Raw genomic sequence first — 17123 nt, forward strand, 5'->3', positions numbered from 1 at the left:
TTTCAGCGCCAATAACGCGTAATAAAAGCTTCAAACCAGACAACCGCCGAGGGTCTTTAGGGACCAACGCTCCTTTTGTCTTAGCTCTTGCGTAACAACATAACTTCATGCCCTTACCATGTCTTATTGTTTTTCTAATATATATTGGGATGATTACAAATGTCTTGAAAGCATTTCGGCTACAACCCAAGCCTACTACATGCTCACCTCTACTACCTTATGATTTTAAAATATTTTGGGTTAATGCACCCTTGTTCTAAGACTTGATTTTTTTTTCAAATTAGTCCCTGATATTTTCTTTAGAAAAAGTTAGACAAAAAAAGTTAAAGTACGAATATGATACAATTGCCAAGTTTACAGATTAACTTGGACAAATAAAAAGTTCAAGCTCAAATGTGGAAATAATTGTCAAATTCAAGGATTAACTGGGACGAAAAAAATATTCAAACCCCCTAATTTGAGAACCGTTGCCAAGTTCAAATCATAAAAAAATGAATTTACCTTAAAATTTTTATACCCTAGCCCGAATTTAGTTTGATTTGGTCCTAGTTTATATAATTCAAACTTCAAATGCATAGAAAAAAATTTCTAGTTTAAACCAATGAATTTATATAATTTTTATTATTACTTATAACTCTTTTAAAACCCTTAAAACGAAAGATAATATGCACTTAAATCTTAATTTTATAATTGATTGTCAATAAAGTTTTGACTCAATGACAAAGTTAATTATAAATGAGAGAATTCTATCTAGATTTACTCAGATTAGTAAATTAAATTAAATTAATTATTCAATTCAATATTTAAAATTTTAAATACTCGAGCAAAGTTGAAAAAAAAGCAAAATGATTATTATAAAATTAAATACTAAAAATGGAAAAAAAATTTAGTAATTTAGCCTCTGTCTTGTATATAAGTACAAAGGGAATTCATATTTCAACATTACATAATCAAATAGACTTTACTAATTCATATAGTTATCAATGTGATCCTTGATCTTTAGTTTAGTCTATTATTGACCAATTCATTTGAAGAATGAAATATTTTTAATGTTAAATAAACTGTATGGTGAATTATTGATAAAAATATAAATTAAAATTAATAACCTTAATATAATTTTTAAGAGATTATAATTACAATTTATTAATGGATTAACGAAATCAGACTTAAATTTTAAAATCTGAAAAGTAGAGAGACTGAATTCCTAAAAGAAAAAGTATAGGGATTAAATTCTAAATTTATGAAAACTAAAGGGACTCGTGGCATGTTTTAACCTATCATATAACGTTGAACGAGACAACTTCTTAATAGGTCAGCCAATGTAATAAAGATAAGTCAAGTCAAGGAGACAGTCAGATTTTCCAACACATTAGGAGACCAAATCAGCAGCTAAGCCTAAACCATCGTCAGTTTGCTATAAATACGCCTCCATCGCAGTCCCTCACCTTTCATCCCTAAAACATCTACAAATCTATTCTTTAATTTCCTTTCAATTCAACCCACAAAATTTCTAAATTTCCATTCAAAATTCTAAATTTCTAAATATGGCTTCTTTACAAGCTTCTAACTTTCTCCTCTTATCATCTTCTTCTTCAAACCAAATCCGTGCTGCTATATCCATCCCAAAGCTCCCATCGGTAAGATTTTCAGCCCCTAAATTACGACAACCCAAAACACAGTCCGAGCAATTGAATAGTAAAGACGGGTTCATCAACACAATCCCAATCCAAAACAATGTCCATAGCACACCATTGGTTCAACAAACCTCATCTGTTTCAATGGCTACCTTTCAACTGTATGCCATCTTAGAGGCCATAGCTGACAGAGTGGAGATGCATAACAACATTGGGGAACAACGAGATAACTGGAACACCCTTCTACTCAACTCCATCAATATGATTACCCTCACCGCCACAACCATGGCAGGTGTCGCCGCCGCAACTGGCGTTGGCGCTGGGGTTTCTGCTATGGGTTTGAAGTTGGCATCCAGTGTGATGTTCTCAGCAGCCACTGGGATGTTGGTATTGATGAATAAGATTCAACCCTCACAGCTTGTGGAAGAGCAACGTAATGCCACGAGATTGTTTAAGCAGCTGCAATCCCAAATCAAAACCCTACTTGCTGTTGGTTCTCCATGCCAAGATGACGTGAATGATGCTATGGAGAAAGTGTTGGCACTTGACAAAGCTTACCCTCTTCCTTTGCTTGGTGTTATGCTTGAAAAATTCCCTGCAAGTTTAGAGTCTGCTGTTTGGTGGCCTAGAAAACAGTCTCCAAACTCAAACAAAGCATTGAAGAACAATAATGGGTGGACCAAGGAATTGGAAATGGAAATGAGAGGAGTGGTTGAAGTGATAAAGAGAAAAGACAGTGAAGATTACGAGAGATTAGGCAACAAGGCTTTGAACATGAACAAAGTTTTAGCTACATCAGGGCCATTGCTAACTGGAATAGCAGCTCTAGGATCGGCTTTCATGGTTTCTTCCAACAGTCCTTGGGCGGCAACAGTGGCGGCTGTTGCAGGAGCTTTAGCTTCAGCTGTGAACACCTTCGAGCACGGTGGCCAAGTTGGTATGGTGTTCGAGATGTACAGGAACAACGCTGGGTTCTTTAAGCTTATGCAAGAATCGATAGAATCAACGTTGGATGAATGTGATGTGGAGAAAAGAGAAAATGGGGAGTTGTTTGAAATGAAAGTGGCATTGCAACTGGGAAGAAGCTTATCAGAACTGAGAGATGTAGCCAAAAAATCAAGCTATTCTCGTATAGAAGGAAGCCCCATGGATGAATTTGCAAGCAAGCTGTTTTGATCCTATATTTTTTGACGTATAGATTCTTTCATTCATTCAATTAACCAATGATATACATATGTTTGTACAATTTTGGAAGATGATGGTGTACACAAGACAGGTTGAATCATGAACAGAAATAGAAATTTCATGGTTCATGCATACAAATCAACGTATCTCATTTACCATATCCTTTGGAATTGATTCTATGTTTATGTTTTTTATTTTTCTCATTTTAAATTTCAATTATTTAGATTTCATTTCTTAATTCATTTTCGCTAAGATTTAAGTTTAAATAATTCGAGTCAAATTTTCAAGTTCATATAAGAATTGATCTAAGTTTATATATATATGTATATATATGTATATATTCTACTCTACCCTTAAGCCCCAAACTAATACTCACGCGAGGAATACATTTAAAAATCTTCAATAACATCTGTGTCGATTGAACTAATACTCTTCATTGTTATTTTTGCTTCACCGGTCACTAATTTAAGGAAGGAAAGAAAACATAAGAGATTAAATCATTGGGATTTAAGTAAGGATAATGATGGTATTGTGAAATCCATCACCTCCGCCTTCTCTCTTTTTCATTGACCATTTAAAACGATGTTAGATGCAATTATAGAATTTGAATTTGAAAGAGTGTGCCTTCACACTGAATTGGGTTTGAGAGGCAAGGAAAAGGTGTAAATCTTTGAAACATGAACTACAATTGAACAACATTGGTGTGTTGGAGTACAAATTAGACGACTCATGTTTGATGGTATTGGGATGTCACCCAACTGTTGTGCTGAGTCTTAGCAATTGACATTCAATGCCAAAACGAGTAATAAAACCTTCAAACCAGACAACCACCTCTGGTCTTTAGGGACCAACCGTCATTTTGTCTTGGCTCTTTCGTAACAACATTACTGACGATTCTTCTTTTACAGAAAATGACTTACAGATAATTTTTTTCACATTTTTTGGATATTTTTATATTAATATTTGTATAATTTTATTATTTAATTAGAATTAAGACCGAGCCACCATTCCAAAGGTGGAAAACTTAAGTGACAATAAATCTATTTTGAAAACACCAAATTGAATATATTTTATTAAACAAGTTGAGACTCAGAATATTTCTTAATGAATAAACAATTTATAAATATAAGAATTTTTGCTTTCAACTATGTTTTAAAAAAAAACCCAAAAAGTCAAAACATGTTTTATATGAAAAAGATTGTTTGAAAAATTAAGAGTGCATATGATTTTTCTAAATTATACTAAGAGATATGAAACTTTAGTGTTTAATTTGGATTTTAGAGTTGATTTTATGAAAGTTAATTTCTAATATTATTAAGTTTGAATTTTTCGTGATTTTGTTTATAGAATTAAATCAGTGTCAATTGTGAATTTTTTTAATTTTTCATTTATGGATGTGATTTAATTCTGATTTTAGGGTTGATTGAGTGAAAACTAATTATCTAAATATGAATTTTCATCAAATTAACTCTAAAACTCGAATTAAATACTAAACAATATCAAACTCAGGTACCAAATTATGCATTAAACCCAAAAAATATATAAATTATTATTTTGGTTTTTATCTTTTCTGAATAAGTAAAAAGGAAATTAATAGCTTCAACCTCAATATTACAAGTTGAATTTCTCAGGATTTTGAGATACTATATTCAAATCGAGCAAAGGTGACAAAAAAAGTCAACATTCTTTTATAAAATCTAACACTAGAAAAACGAAAATTTAAATTAGTATTTTAGGCTTTGTCTACAGAGGAAATTCATATATTCAACACTACATCATCAAATAAATTTTACTAATTCAATAAATTAGTACTTTAGGTTTTGTCTACAAAGGAAATTCATATATTCAAACTTTTTTTTTTGTTTCAACTTGTCAAACGTTTTCACAAATTACTCAAATATACTAACAATGTTATTTAATTAATGTATAGATGGCATGGTCTTTTTTTTGTATTTTATATGTTTAATTTCTTTTAATTTGGGTTTTTAAAGCTCTTTTTTTCTTATTTAATATCAAAATGTTAAGCATAGCTCAATATCAAAAATTTTTACATGAATTTCCTCTAATACTAACAATATTTTTTAAAAACCATGTGGCAGGTTGAGTCGATTGTGCGAATTTGCACTATGAACAACGGAAAAACATGATTTTTAGGTTTTTCGGACATTCTAATATGTATATATGACAAAAATAAGAAGATATAGGAGAGAGTCGTCATATAATATTTAAGAAAACAACTCGAAAAACACCATTGAAGCCGATTTTAAAGCATATTTCCATCAATATTGAAGATTCGCATTTGATTTCTTAGGAAGCCATCATGAGTTTATTTGTTTCTTGTGATTATACTGTTGTCTCTAGATGTTTTTATTTTCAAGTATGAACTAATTTTCTAAATACCTAACGAGACGAATCCTATGATGAATTCTGTTTTTTAATTTTTATTTCATGCAATAAATATTTAGTTTCTTGTTCTCAATTATGTGTGCTTAATTCTTGGTTTATTATTTCTAGACTATTGATCCATGTTTGATGTGCTAAAATCAGAGAAGGAATAAACCCTGTTTAGGAGTAGATCTTGCGTAATTGAGTGGAGTTGCATGCAATCTTAGAAATAGGACGAAATAAATCTACTAGGTTAGGTTAGAGTCAAATCTATTAGGAAAATTCATAGCATAAGTTAATGCGATAACAGGGGGTGCTAATTAGAAATAAATTTCAATTAATCAACCTAGAGTCAATTGCTCTTACTCTCGAAAAAAATATTAGCATAATTTAGAGATTTCTACGGATCAAAATACTAAGTAAAAGAATTACGTAATTCAGATTGATAGTGACAAATGAAGTCTAGGTAAATTTTTTCTTGGATATTGTTTCGCGTCTTGGTTGTTAATCGTTTATTTTCTTGCTTTGTTCTTTGTTGTGTTCATTAGTGAATTAATTTAATTAATTTTAGGGTTTTCTACAAAGGAAATTCATATATTCAACATTACATCATCATATAAATTTTACTAATTCAGTAAATTAATATTTTAGGCTTTGTCTACAAAGGAAATTCATATATTCAAATATATTTTGTTTGATTTGGTGTTTAAACTTGTTAAACGTTTTACAAATTACTCAAATATACTAATAATGTTATTTTTATGAGGTAGTAAAAATAATCAATGTATGATCGACATATGACAGATGACATGATTTTTTTTTGTATTTTATATGTTCAATTACTTTTAGTTTTATTTATTTAATTATTTTACTAATTGAAAATAATGAATTTCTTTTAATTTGGGTTTTTAAAGCTCTTTTTTTTCTTATTTAATATTAATTTGCTAAAACCGAAATTTTTTAACATGAATTTCCTCTAATACTGATAATATTTTGGTAGCATAACAAAAAAAATTTAACACCGTTAGTGTTTTGCATAATTTTTATAACATTTAATAAGTTTAGGTACCAAATTAGGGAAAAAAAAGCCAAGTTCATGTACCAAATTAAGAAAAAGTGTCAAGTTTAGGTATCTGATGTTATATTGAGCCCTTTTTTATTTTTATTTTGAGATAAGGCAATATTTAGTTCTTAAATTTTTTAATTTTTCTCAATTTGGTCTCTAAACTCTAAGATTGTGCCACGCCATCATCAAAATTCTTTTATAAAAATATAATTTTTAGGTGATGACGTTGCACAATATTAAAATGTCATATCATCACATAAATCAAAACGGAAAAAGTTGGTAAATTATGAGATTAATATAGACTAAAGGACTAAAATTAAAAAAATTGTTGAATTTAAGGACTGGATGTTAGTTTTTCCTTTTATTTTTGATATAACATTGAACGAGACAACCTTTTAATAGGTCAGCTAATGTAACAAAGATTGGTCAATTCAATCAGACAGTCAAATTAGCAGACCAAATCAGCTATCCATCATTGCTTGCTATAAATACGCCCCCATTTCACCTTTCATCTCTAAATCTCTTCTTTAATTTCCTTTGCTCAAAGCCTCCAATCAACCCACCAAATTTCTATATTTCCTCTCTTTTTTTCATATATATACATACATACATATATATATACATATGGCTTCTTTACATGCTTCTAATAATTTTCTCCTCTCATCATCTTCTGCTTCAAACCAAATCCGTGCTGCTATATCCATCCCAAAGCTCCCATCGGTAAGATTTTCAGCCCCTAAATTACGACAACCCAAAACACAGTCCGAGCAATTGAATAGTAAAGACGGGTTCATCAACACAATCCCAATCCAAAACAATGTCCATAGCACACCATTGGTTCAACAAACCTCATCTGTTTCAATGGATACCTTTCAACTGTATGCCATCTTAGAGGCCATAGCTGACAGAGTGGAGATGCATAACAACATTGGGGAACAACGAGAAAACTGGAACACCCTTCTACTCAACTCCATCAATATGATTACCCTCACCGCCGCTACCATGGCAGGTGTCGCCGCCGCAACTGGCGTTGGCGCTGGGGTTTCTGCTATGGGTTTGAAGTTGGCATCCAGTGTGATGTTCTCAGCAGCCACTGGGATGTTGGTATTGATGAATAAGATTCAACCCTCACAGCTTGTGGAAGAGCAACGTAATGCCACGAGATTGTTTAAGCAGCTGCAATCCCAAATCAAAACCCTACTTGCTGTTGGTTCTCCATGCCAAGATGACGTGAATGATGCTATGGAGAAAGTGTTGGCACTTGACAAAGCTTACCCTCTTCCTTTGCTTGGTGTTATGCTTGAAAAATTCCCTGCAAGTTTAGAGCCTGCTGTTTGGTGGCCTAGAAAACAGTCTCCAAACTCAAACAAAACATTGAAGAACAACAATGGGTGGACCAAGGAATTGGAAATGGAAATGAGAGAAGTGGTTGAAGTGATAAAGAGAAAAGACAGTGAAGATTACGAGAGATTAGGCAACAAGGCTTTGAACATGAACAAAGTTTTAGCTACATCAGGGCCATTGCTAACTGGAATAGCAGCTCTAGGATCGGCTTTCATGGTTTCTTCCAATAGTCCTTGGGCGGCAACAGTGGCGGCTGTTGCAGGAGCTTTAGCTTCAGCTGTGAACACCTTCGAGCACGGTGGCCAAGTTGGTATGGTGTTCGAGATGTACAGGAACAACGCTGGGTTCTTTATGCATATGCAAGAATCGATTGAGTCAACGTTGGAAGAAAGTGATGTGAAGAAAAGAGAAAATGGGGAGTTGTTTGAAATGAAAGTGGCATTGCAATTGGGAAGAAGCTTATCAGAACTGAGAGATGTAGCCAAAAAATCAAGCTATTCTCGTATAGAAGGAAGCCCCATGGATGAATTTGCAAGCAAGCTCTTTTGATCCAATATTTTTTGATGTATAGATTCTTTAATTCATTCTCTCATTCATTCAATTAACTGATGATATACATATTTGTACAATTTTGGAAGGTGATGATGTACACAAGATATAGGTTCAATCTTGATGATGATGAATACAATACATAGGTTGAATCATGAATATTTAACATGCCACGTAAAATAAACCTTATGATGCGAGTCTTAAAACCAAATTTTAGACCTATAGATATGATGGGTTTATACTACCTCAAGGCCCAACAACAAGGTTAAAATTCAAGAAAATAAAAACCAAGATTCAATCAAAGACGATATGTGAGGATGAATTTTTTCGAGGAAACAAGGAATGAAACATCCACAAAATGTGTGAAATTTATTGAAGTCAATTCAACCAAGTTGTTAATTTTCAAACTAAAAATATTAGTCAACTTGCAACGAATTTTTGGATGGGAATGGGCTTAGATGTCTGCATAATGTTTGAAAATCTATCTTTTAGCTTCGAAATGCACTATGAATCACTCGATTTCGAGTTCAGGAGCTTAAGTTATGATCATTTTTGTGAAGATTGCGTAAGCAGAATTTCTAGATGAGTTTATGACGGAATTACGAGTATCGAGCTTTTAATTCGAGTTTAAATCATATTGGCTTCAATTTTTAGGCTTAATTTTTATTATATATGAGCTCTATACGGTATTTATTTATTTTGAATTTTGGATATTGTTTAAGTATTTTAAGTTGTTTAGGAGTTTTTGTTTGTCAGTCAAAAAAGAAAGTTTAGTTTAAAATAAATTAATCCTTATTTAGGTTAATTAGAGTTTAATTATACTTTAAAGTTTTATTTGGATGTACTTAGCTAGCCCATATAAAGGCCTCTTCATTGTTATTAGGGACACAATTTGTTTTTATTAATAAAGTTTTATTTGTGAAAGATTTCTTTCTTGTGATTTTTAGAAGTAATTTTCTTCTCGATTTTCTTCAAAGAGTCATGGGAATTCAATTTTTATCCTTCAATTTGCCAATGACTATTTCTTGGAGAGGTGATTAAAGCCATTAATTGAGTTTGTTGGGATTTATATTTCAAAGAGTTTAATTGGACACTTATCCTTCTATCAATCATATCCATCGGTTTATTCGATCCATTTTTCACTTTTAAATTTCATTTATTTATTTGGTTATTTATTGTTTTGAATATTTATTATTAGTCTTATTTTTTTTCTTTTAGTTGTTTTTGTTTTCTTTAATTTCCAAATTTGTTTATTTCTTCTTTACAGGTCAGATCTGAATCTTTTCTTCTTAAGTCAAACAACTTGAATATGATCATGATCTGCTTCCTCCGCTTAATCCTTTATCACCTTATCTTTTTAATGGTACTTGGATGATCATTTTGTAACAATTTGATAATGTTAGTGATAGTTTTATAAGATTTGAAAGTTAGATGACCGAAATTATGTGTTTGACGATAAAATTGATAAATTTTGCAAATATGAAAGGTTAAATTTATTGAATTATATAAAATTAGAATCAAATTGATAGAATGCTTAAGTATTGAAAACTAAATGTGTTATTTTATTAGTTAGAAAAAGCATATGTCACCATCTCCATTAACTATTTAATAGAGAGTCACAAAAACAAAAAAATAATCTAAAACGTTACTGACGAAATTGAAAATCTTTATAGCTTAGTGTCCAAAACAGAAACACGCTAATAGTTAGGTGATTAAAGGTATGGTTTACCCTTTAGTTTAAAGGCAAGCATTGAAGTTTCTAGTAAATTCTTTTTCTTGGTTAATGCACTATTTGAGGCTTGAATTTGGTAATTGTTCTCAGATTGGGGTTTGAACTTATTTTAGTTCAAGTTAGTCCCTGAACTTGACAATTGTTCTTGCATTAGAGCTTAAACATTTTTTAAGGAAATACCAAGGACTAACTTGAAGAAAGAAAATTTAGGCCCCAATGTTTAAAAAATTCGAATCAAATAGAGTGAAATGAAATTCGAATTGAATTGAATCGAGTTAAGTTTAAAAAATTAAACATATCAAATTAAAATCTTGTTACAATATAACTAATTCCATATTAGAGCACTTATCATTTCAGAAAATTTTAAATTTCTTTATATATTCTTTAGAATTTTTTACAAATTTTAAATAATATAAATTTTGAAATTTTTATAAATATTTTGAATTTTTGAAAATTATTTTGAATTATTTTTGTAATTTTTTTGAGAGATCAATTTGCTCATTTTCAAAATTGACAACGACCAAAGGAGTATTTACACCCATCTGCTATTCAAATTATTTGAATTGGATAATTTAACTTGACTCGAACTCAAAACTCGAATTACTTATTCGAGTCAACTTGAATAACTCGATTCGATTAACTCGAAATTCAAAATATTTTTTTTCAATATTTTCGAATCAAATCGAGTTTTGCTCACCTCTAAAAATAAACTTTGAAAAATTAACGAAGGCTTCAAGTCGTGTATCAATGCCATTTTTTTAAGGTTTTATTCGCCCTTACCTATACCATGGTATGCAAAGAGTTACTAGCAAATGAACATCGAGGATACAATGAAACCTAATGACTGTCTATGTTTTGCACTACAGAAACAATCCAGTAAGCACTAAACGGAGCATAGCAATGATATCAATTGCTATAAAGAATTTCTGTAGTAATTCTTTATAGAACAATCTGGGAATATAAAAAATAGTAGGAGAATAGACAGAAACTTTGTTTTTATGTTTTTTTAGGGTGTGTCATATAAATGAAAACATACTCCTATTTATTGGAGGTCTCATCTCTCTTCACAGAGACATACCCAAATGAATGGTCATATTTTATATTTTCAAATATAAAATAAGCTTTCAACCTCTATGCTCGGACTTGTATACCGACTGATTCTCGACCTGGCCAGCCAGTCTGGTTGAAATAACACTGCTTTAAGTAATATAATAGTTTTAAAGGTCCCTAATTTCAAATAACAAATAAAAGAAAGGGAAAAATCAAATAAACTAAAAGATAAGGGGCCTTTAAGAAAATATCAAGAAATTACTTAAAAGGACCCAATCTACGACTTGAAGTTGTTAACGGGAATTGCAGCAGCCCTTGACCCTTTTACCCTTCTTTCTTTAGCTCTCTGAATTTCACTTTGGGTGTTTTTTTTTTTAAAGATGATTCAATTATTGTTCATGGTGATATTCTCAGAGATGGCGGTGATCATGGTATTATCATTCAAGACACCGTTTAGGAAGCTGGTGATAATGGGTCTGGATCGGCGTAAACGAGGACGAGGTCCTGTGGTGGTTAAGACGGTGGCCGGAACGGTGTTTGTAGTGATGGTGTCGAGCGTATACAGCATGATGGAGATCCAGAAACGTTGGGTCGATGATGATGGACCGGTTAGTTCAACGGACCAGGTTCTTATGGTCCGACACCTTCTTGAAGCTACTCTCATGGGTAATTAATTAGTTCTTGCTTCAGTTGAATCAATTGTTTTAAATCTAGTTGTTTGATTGTTAATCTCTAATTTTTTCACTTTTGTTGGGATCTTAGTTTTCAATCATAAGTATATGTAAATGTAAATCCAAGTCAAATTCTGCTTGAATGCTTACTGTTTTGCAAATTATTGTGGTTGATGTGGTATATTCAATTGGTTGACGATTGAATTATAGAATCAGTTAGGCAGGATTTAGCTTAGGTTGTTGTTGAAAGGCGGATTTTTCGGGGAGAAGTTTTTGAAGTGTTGTTCACGGCCAGTTGTTTAAACCCCTCCAACAATTGTCGGTATTGTGCCCGTCTTTGTTAACCCCTTGAGGCTCTCAGTGGAATCGGAGATAAAATCAGGAACTAAAGCAGAGCACAGTACCGACCATTGTTGGCGGATCCGCTGGCTGCCTGACGGACGACATTTTGAAGACTTCTCTCGAAGGAGTTATCCCTTAACATTGCTTATCTTCAAAGATGATGGAGCACGAAATTGGGACCTTGTTCTTTGTCTTGGTATAAAGCATATAGGAACTATTTTACATGGACGCATTCGTTTTCCTTAAGCGATCCGTTGTTTGACACATAGTTATACACGATAATCATAGGAATATAATCCTCCGTGTATATGAAAAAAACTCGGAAATTATTGAGCATAACTGTATAGGGTACATGCTCATATCTAACACTCACTTCCGACTCAGTAACATAGTCTAGGACTACTTTGTGACACAATTTTCATTTGCTCTCTGGTTTTTTTATGGTAACTTGTTGCAGGGGCCACAATTTTCCTAGCACTAATGATAGATAGATTACACCATTATATCAGAGAACTCCGGATAAGAAGGAAGACCATGGATGCTGTCAAGAAACAAGGTCAAGGTTCCGATGATAAAAAACCCGATGGCTTTGACAAAGTTAAATCCTTGGAAGAAGAAGTAATGACTCTGCGTGAGAAACTTAAGCAGCTGGAGTCTGATATCGAGGCAAAGACTAAACAGATTAATGCTGCAGAAGTTAATACGGTTGCTTTAAGGAAACAATCCGAAGGTTTACTTCTCGAGTATGATCGGTTACTTGAGGAGAACGAAAGCCTTCGGGGTCAGTTGCAATCTTTGGACCGGAAATTGTCACGTTCAGATAGTAAGAAGAATTTATAACGACCCGAATACCTTTTGCGAATCGGTATAGTTTAACTGTTGATTGCTGTTTTAGTTTGTCAAACATTCATCCTTTTTTTGAAAGTGTTCTAAAACTTTTGAGGTTTAGAGAAATTGACCTTTATGTGTATTATGGAATCAAATGTTGAATAGATGAGTTTTGGAGAACATTCTTAAAGTTTTTTTCATGGTGAAAAATGGTTTTGCTACTCGGGTTTTAAGTTCGGTCTAGATCAGGTGAGTTTGAGGTCGAGGATTGGTGATAGAATCCGTTAAATTATCGATTTTTATTCAATCGGTTCAATTGGTTTGAAGGTCGATTTAACAATAATTAAATAAATATTTACAAAATTTATAAAAGTAAACTACACCAAGGTCACTAAATTATTAGTAAGTTTACATTTTGGTCACTTAACTTTAAAAAGTTATAGAATAGTTATCAAACTATGTGAAAGTTTTCATTAAGTCATTAGCCTTTAGTACGACTGTTGTATGGCTTTCTTTGTTCACACCGATAAAAAACTCTCATTCCCCTTCTCTTTTACAATTAAGTGTTTTTTTTTTCACGAAACAATTTTGAACGTCACGAATCTACGAATCAGAATCTAGACAATTTTCTTCTCCAATCTCCGACACTAACCGTCAGATTGACTTAGATATAAGATATGTTCTACTTGTTGATGGGTACTAATTCACCGTACCGATTGTCGAATTGTCACTTGAAGCTTGTTAGCCGGACTTTTAAAAAAAAAACATAATAGCCTAACTATTTAAATAAAAACTTTTGAATAGTTCAATGACATTTTCTAGCTTTTTAAATTCATATACATATTTTCTAGCCATCCTACGAAATGGCTTGAAAGTGGGTCAATTGCAGCTGCCAATTGTTGACACACCATCTCTGTAATAATATAAAATCTCATAAAATTCTGAAATTTCCAAACTGGTAGACTATTAAATATTAAATTATCAATTTAGTCCACTCTAAATTGTGGTCTATTTATCGAGTGTTTACATTTTCTGAGAATTATTTAAATTTGAGTCACAAAAATGTTACGTATTGTGGTGTGTGTTAACAATAATTTACTTTGGCCATAGCATGTGTGAGTTATGACTTGGACTGCCACTAAACTTCGTTATCTTCCTAATGGCAGTCTTATATGGTAGTCTAAATAGGTTTTAAATGTCAATTTGGATGTTCTATGTGACAATCCAAATTAAATTTATTTAATTAAAAACCTATTTTCATCTCAGCAATTGAATATCCAATTTGGCATTTAAAACTCATGTGGACTACCACGTAGGGCCGCCGTTAGGGAGGTAACGGAGTTTAGTGTTAGAGTGACTACTTCGTAACAAAATGGTAACGTAAGTGACTAAAACGTAACATTTCAAACATAAGTAACTAAAATGTAATCTGAGGCAAACAAAAGTGATTATTTTTGTAGTTTACCCTTGAATTAAAAGAGTATTGAAATTTGAGATTTAATTTTGTTTTTATTTGAAATAATTTGGTTTGTTCATTTTTTGGTGAAAGTATCATGGAGGCCCCTATATTAAGAATCAGATTGCATTTTTACTCTCTCTATTCAAAAAATAGGCAAATTAGTCCTTATATGTTAAATCAATGAGCAAATTGGTCGTTCTATTAAAAATTTCATCCATTTTTGCTGTTAAAAAATGATTCATATACATCAGTATGAAGTACACATGGACACCACATGTTACTGTCTAGTTATCCTATCAACCACATCAGTTTTTAATAGTACAAATGGATGAAAATTTTAACAGAAATGACCAATTTGTTCTTTGTTCTAATGTACAAGGAATAATCTGTCTAATTTTTCAATAAAATAGATAAAATGCAATCTAACTCCTAGTATAAGGACTTTCATGCACCATTTATTTTTATAATATTATTAGTATGTGCAAATTGATAATATTAATAGTTGCTAATGTAAAATTCATTTTTACTATTATTCAATCTCAAAATCACTTTAAAATCTTGTCAATTATGTTGGATTGATAATCAATTTATATGTCTACCAAATGTTATTAATGATAATAACTAATAATGTTATGAATTTCGACCTACAAATAATATTATAAAAAGTAGATCAAATTATGTAAAATTAAAATAAAGAGATTAAATCTGGAATTTTAATATATATAGTAGAAGGACTAAAATCATAATTAACCCCATAATATTTAATTTTTTTTGAATTAATCATTATACTATGTACAAGTTGTGAATTCAGTCCATGTACTCTAATTTAATCATTTTTAGTATCATTACTTTTCAAGTTTTAAAAATTTAGTCTTAATGTAAATGATAGAACAACTGCAATGACCCACTTCCTCCTACCGTGGTAGAGATGGCATCAACGACTACCGTGGCAGCTACCATGTTGCTTTCAGGTTCAATTCCCGGTGCCGATGAAATTATGAACCCAACATTGCTTGCTAGGGTCGTCCTTCCATGTTCCTCAACCATGGTGATGATTTCAGCAGTGGCTCCATTTCCGACCACAACATTAGACCTTAATCCCCAGACCATCTTCAATTGCCTCGAGTTTTTGATCAACCACTCTTTAATCAATCAAGATTTTCAGGCCTACAATTGTCTCATGACATCTAATCTTTTTCACAATTAAGCCACCAAGTTTCTCTGCAGCCGACACAGTGGCCACTGCCATTGTCTTGTTGGGTTAAACTTTTAAATTGGAGTTTTGATAATAAAAAAATAAGTACCGGGAAAGTTTTATCTTTCTATTTAAGAGTTTAAATGATTCAATTTCAAGTTTAATCCGAATCCAATGTGATTACCCAACATTAATAAATACCTTAAAAGTCAGAGAAATTAAAGTTAAATAATAGTTACAACAAAATGTTACCATTAAAAAGAAAGCAATTAAAAACTTGGGATCGATAAGTTACCTGGCGGATAATACTTTGAAGATTTCTTTCGAACGTGGTCTCATGCTTGCATATATGTTGTCTTTGAGCCTTGCTGATTATTCGAATCCCCGCACACATTCTCTATGATTAATATGTCGACACATAATACTCTTCGCAGAGACTACGGACAAAACTTTGACACATAGATTATTTTCAGGTGTTGAAAGATTAATCGATTGTCTGACAAATAACACTTCAAAATTTTTTCTCGAAAGATTTGATGCGCTCGAGAAAACCTATTGTATAGATGCATGGCAATGATAATATATCGTTTTCAATAGCTCAAAGTAGTGGATTGTGGTGATGAGATGCAATAGTTTTTGTGGGACTAAAAATGAGATACATTTGTCGACTTTCCACTCGATCGACAATGACACTACATCGCCTGTCATGATCCATGCCAATCGAACATCCAATTAATGTGTCTGAAATTTACAAATACTAAGGAGATTAGATCCCCACGACGTGGAACTTTGTGGGTCGTACCGTACGGACCTTATCCACCGTACGGTTTATATATTTCATATCATCTTTCTTACGCCATTTTATCACGTTTTGAGTTGGTAGAATTAATCAAATAATTAATTACAAAATTTAGAAAAATAAGTTATTAAATTATTAGTAAATTTATATGTTGGTTGTTCAACTTTAAAATGATACAAAATAGTCACTAAATTATTTTAAAGTTTTAATTTAAGTCACTAGATTGTTAAAATCGCTAATATATAGTCTTCTCTTTTCGTACCATCTACACTAATTGAAACCTCTCATTCCCTTTTCCATTTCAATTTGGTCGTATTTGATTCTTTTTAATAATACAATAAGTAAATTGATTTGTTTAACAGTAGAGGGACTAATTTGATCAGACCTCTATAATAGAAAAGCCTCTCAGATACCTTCACTGAAAATCAATTATTACATCCCTTAAGTGCCAAAAGTTTACATCTTTGGAGGAAATTGGTTTAAGGGACTAAATGAAAAATCTACCATTTTTGGAATCATGGTTTCTTTGGGTTTAAGGTTTACTTTCTTGGATGTTGGATCAATATAACAAAGATAATTTGTAAAGTGGACAAATCCAATAATAATTTCAAAATAGTCGAGATTTATTTTAACCTATTTGTTTTCTTTCACATCATTAATCTTTTTTTATCTAATATCGGTCCCTATACTATACAAAAGTTATTGATTCGGTCCTTGTAGTTTAATTTGATCATTTTTAGTCCCTATACTTTTTAAATTTTAAAATTTTAGTCCTCCCTAACCGATACCTATTAAAAATTCTATTCAAAATTAAAACTTCGAAATTCGATCACTGTAGGGACTTGGAATGATCCAATTACAAAATATAGACTAAATCCACAGTT

General features: G+C 31.8%; 3 protein-coding genes across 3 annotated transcripts; all 3 read left to right on the plus strand.

The window, feature by feature from the left end:
• Window positions 1–1477: 1477 nt before the first annotated feature.
• Window positions 1478–2979, plus strand: LOC121218706 (probable F-box protein At4g22030). Its single transcript, XM_041096352.1, has one exon. The coding sequence runs from the start codon at window positions 1545–1547 to the stop codon at window positions 2808–2810; it is 1266 nt and encodes a 421-aa protein (XP_040952286.1). The 5' UTR covers window positions 1478–1544; the 3' UTR covers window positions 2811–2979.
• Window positions 2980–6819: 3840 nt separating this feature from the next.
• LOC107887965 (probable F-box protein At4g22030) lies at window positions 6820–8163 on the plus strand. The gene has a single exon (XM_016812174.2). The coding sequence runs from the start codon at window positions 6895–6897 to the stop codon at window positions 8161–8163; it is 1269 nt and encodes a 422-aa protein (XP_016667663.2). The 5' UTR covers window positions 6820–6894.
• Window positions 8164–11232: 3069 nt separating this feature from the next.
• On the plus strand, window positions 11233–12968 carry LOC107963704 (uncharacterized). The gene is made up of 2 exons (XM_016900137.2): window positions 11233–11611; window positions 12416–12968. The coding sequence occupies exons 1-2, from the start codon at window positions 11326–11328 to the stop codon at window positions 12796–12798; spliced, it is 669 nt and encodes a 222-aa protein (XP_016755626.1). The 5' UTR covers window positions 11233–11325; the 3' UTR covers window positions 12799–12968.
• Window positions 12969–17123: the final 4155 nt, after the last annotated feature.

This window comes from Gossypium hirsutum, chromosome D06 (genome assembly GCF_007990345.1).
Source record: "Gossypium hirsutum isolate 1008001.06 chromosome D06, Gossypium_hirsutum_v2.1, whole genome shotgun sequence".
NCBI lineage: Eukaryota > Viridiplantae > Streptophyta > Magnoliopsida > Malvales > Malvaceae > Gossypium > Gossypium hirsutum.

Coding starts and splice junctions, on each gene's coding strand:
- LOC121218706 (XM_041096352.1), top strand. CDS start 1,545: ATGGCTTCTTTACAAGCTTCTAACTTTCTCCTCTTATCATCTTCTTCT.
- LOC107887965 (XM_016812174.2), top strand. CDS start 6,895: ATGGCTTCTTTACATGCTTCTAATAATTTTCTCCTCTCATCATCTTCT.
- LOC107963704 (XM_016900137.2), top strand. CDS start 11,326: ATGATTCAATTATTGTTCATGGTGATATTCTCAGAGATGGCGGTGATC. Junction 11,612..12,415: donor TCTTGAAGCTACTCTCATGG/GTAATTAATTAG, acceptor AACTTGTTGCAG/GGGCCACAATTTTCCTAGCA.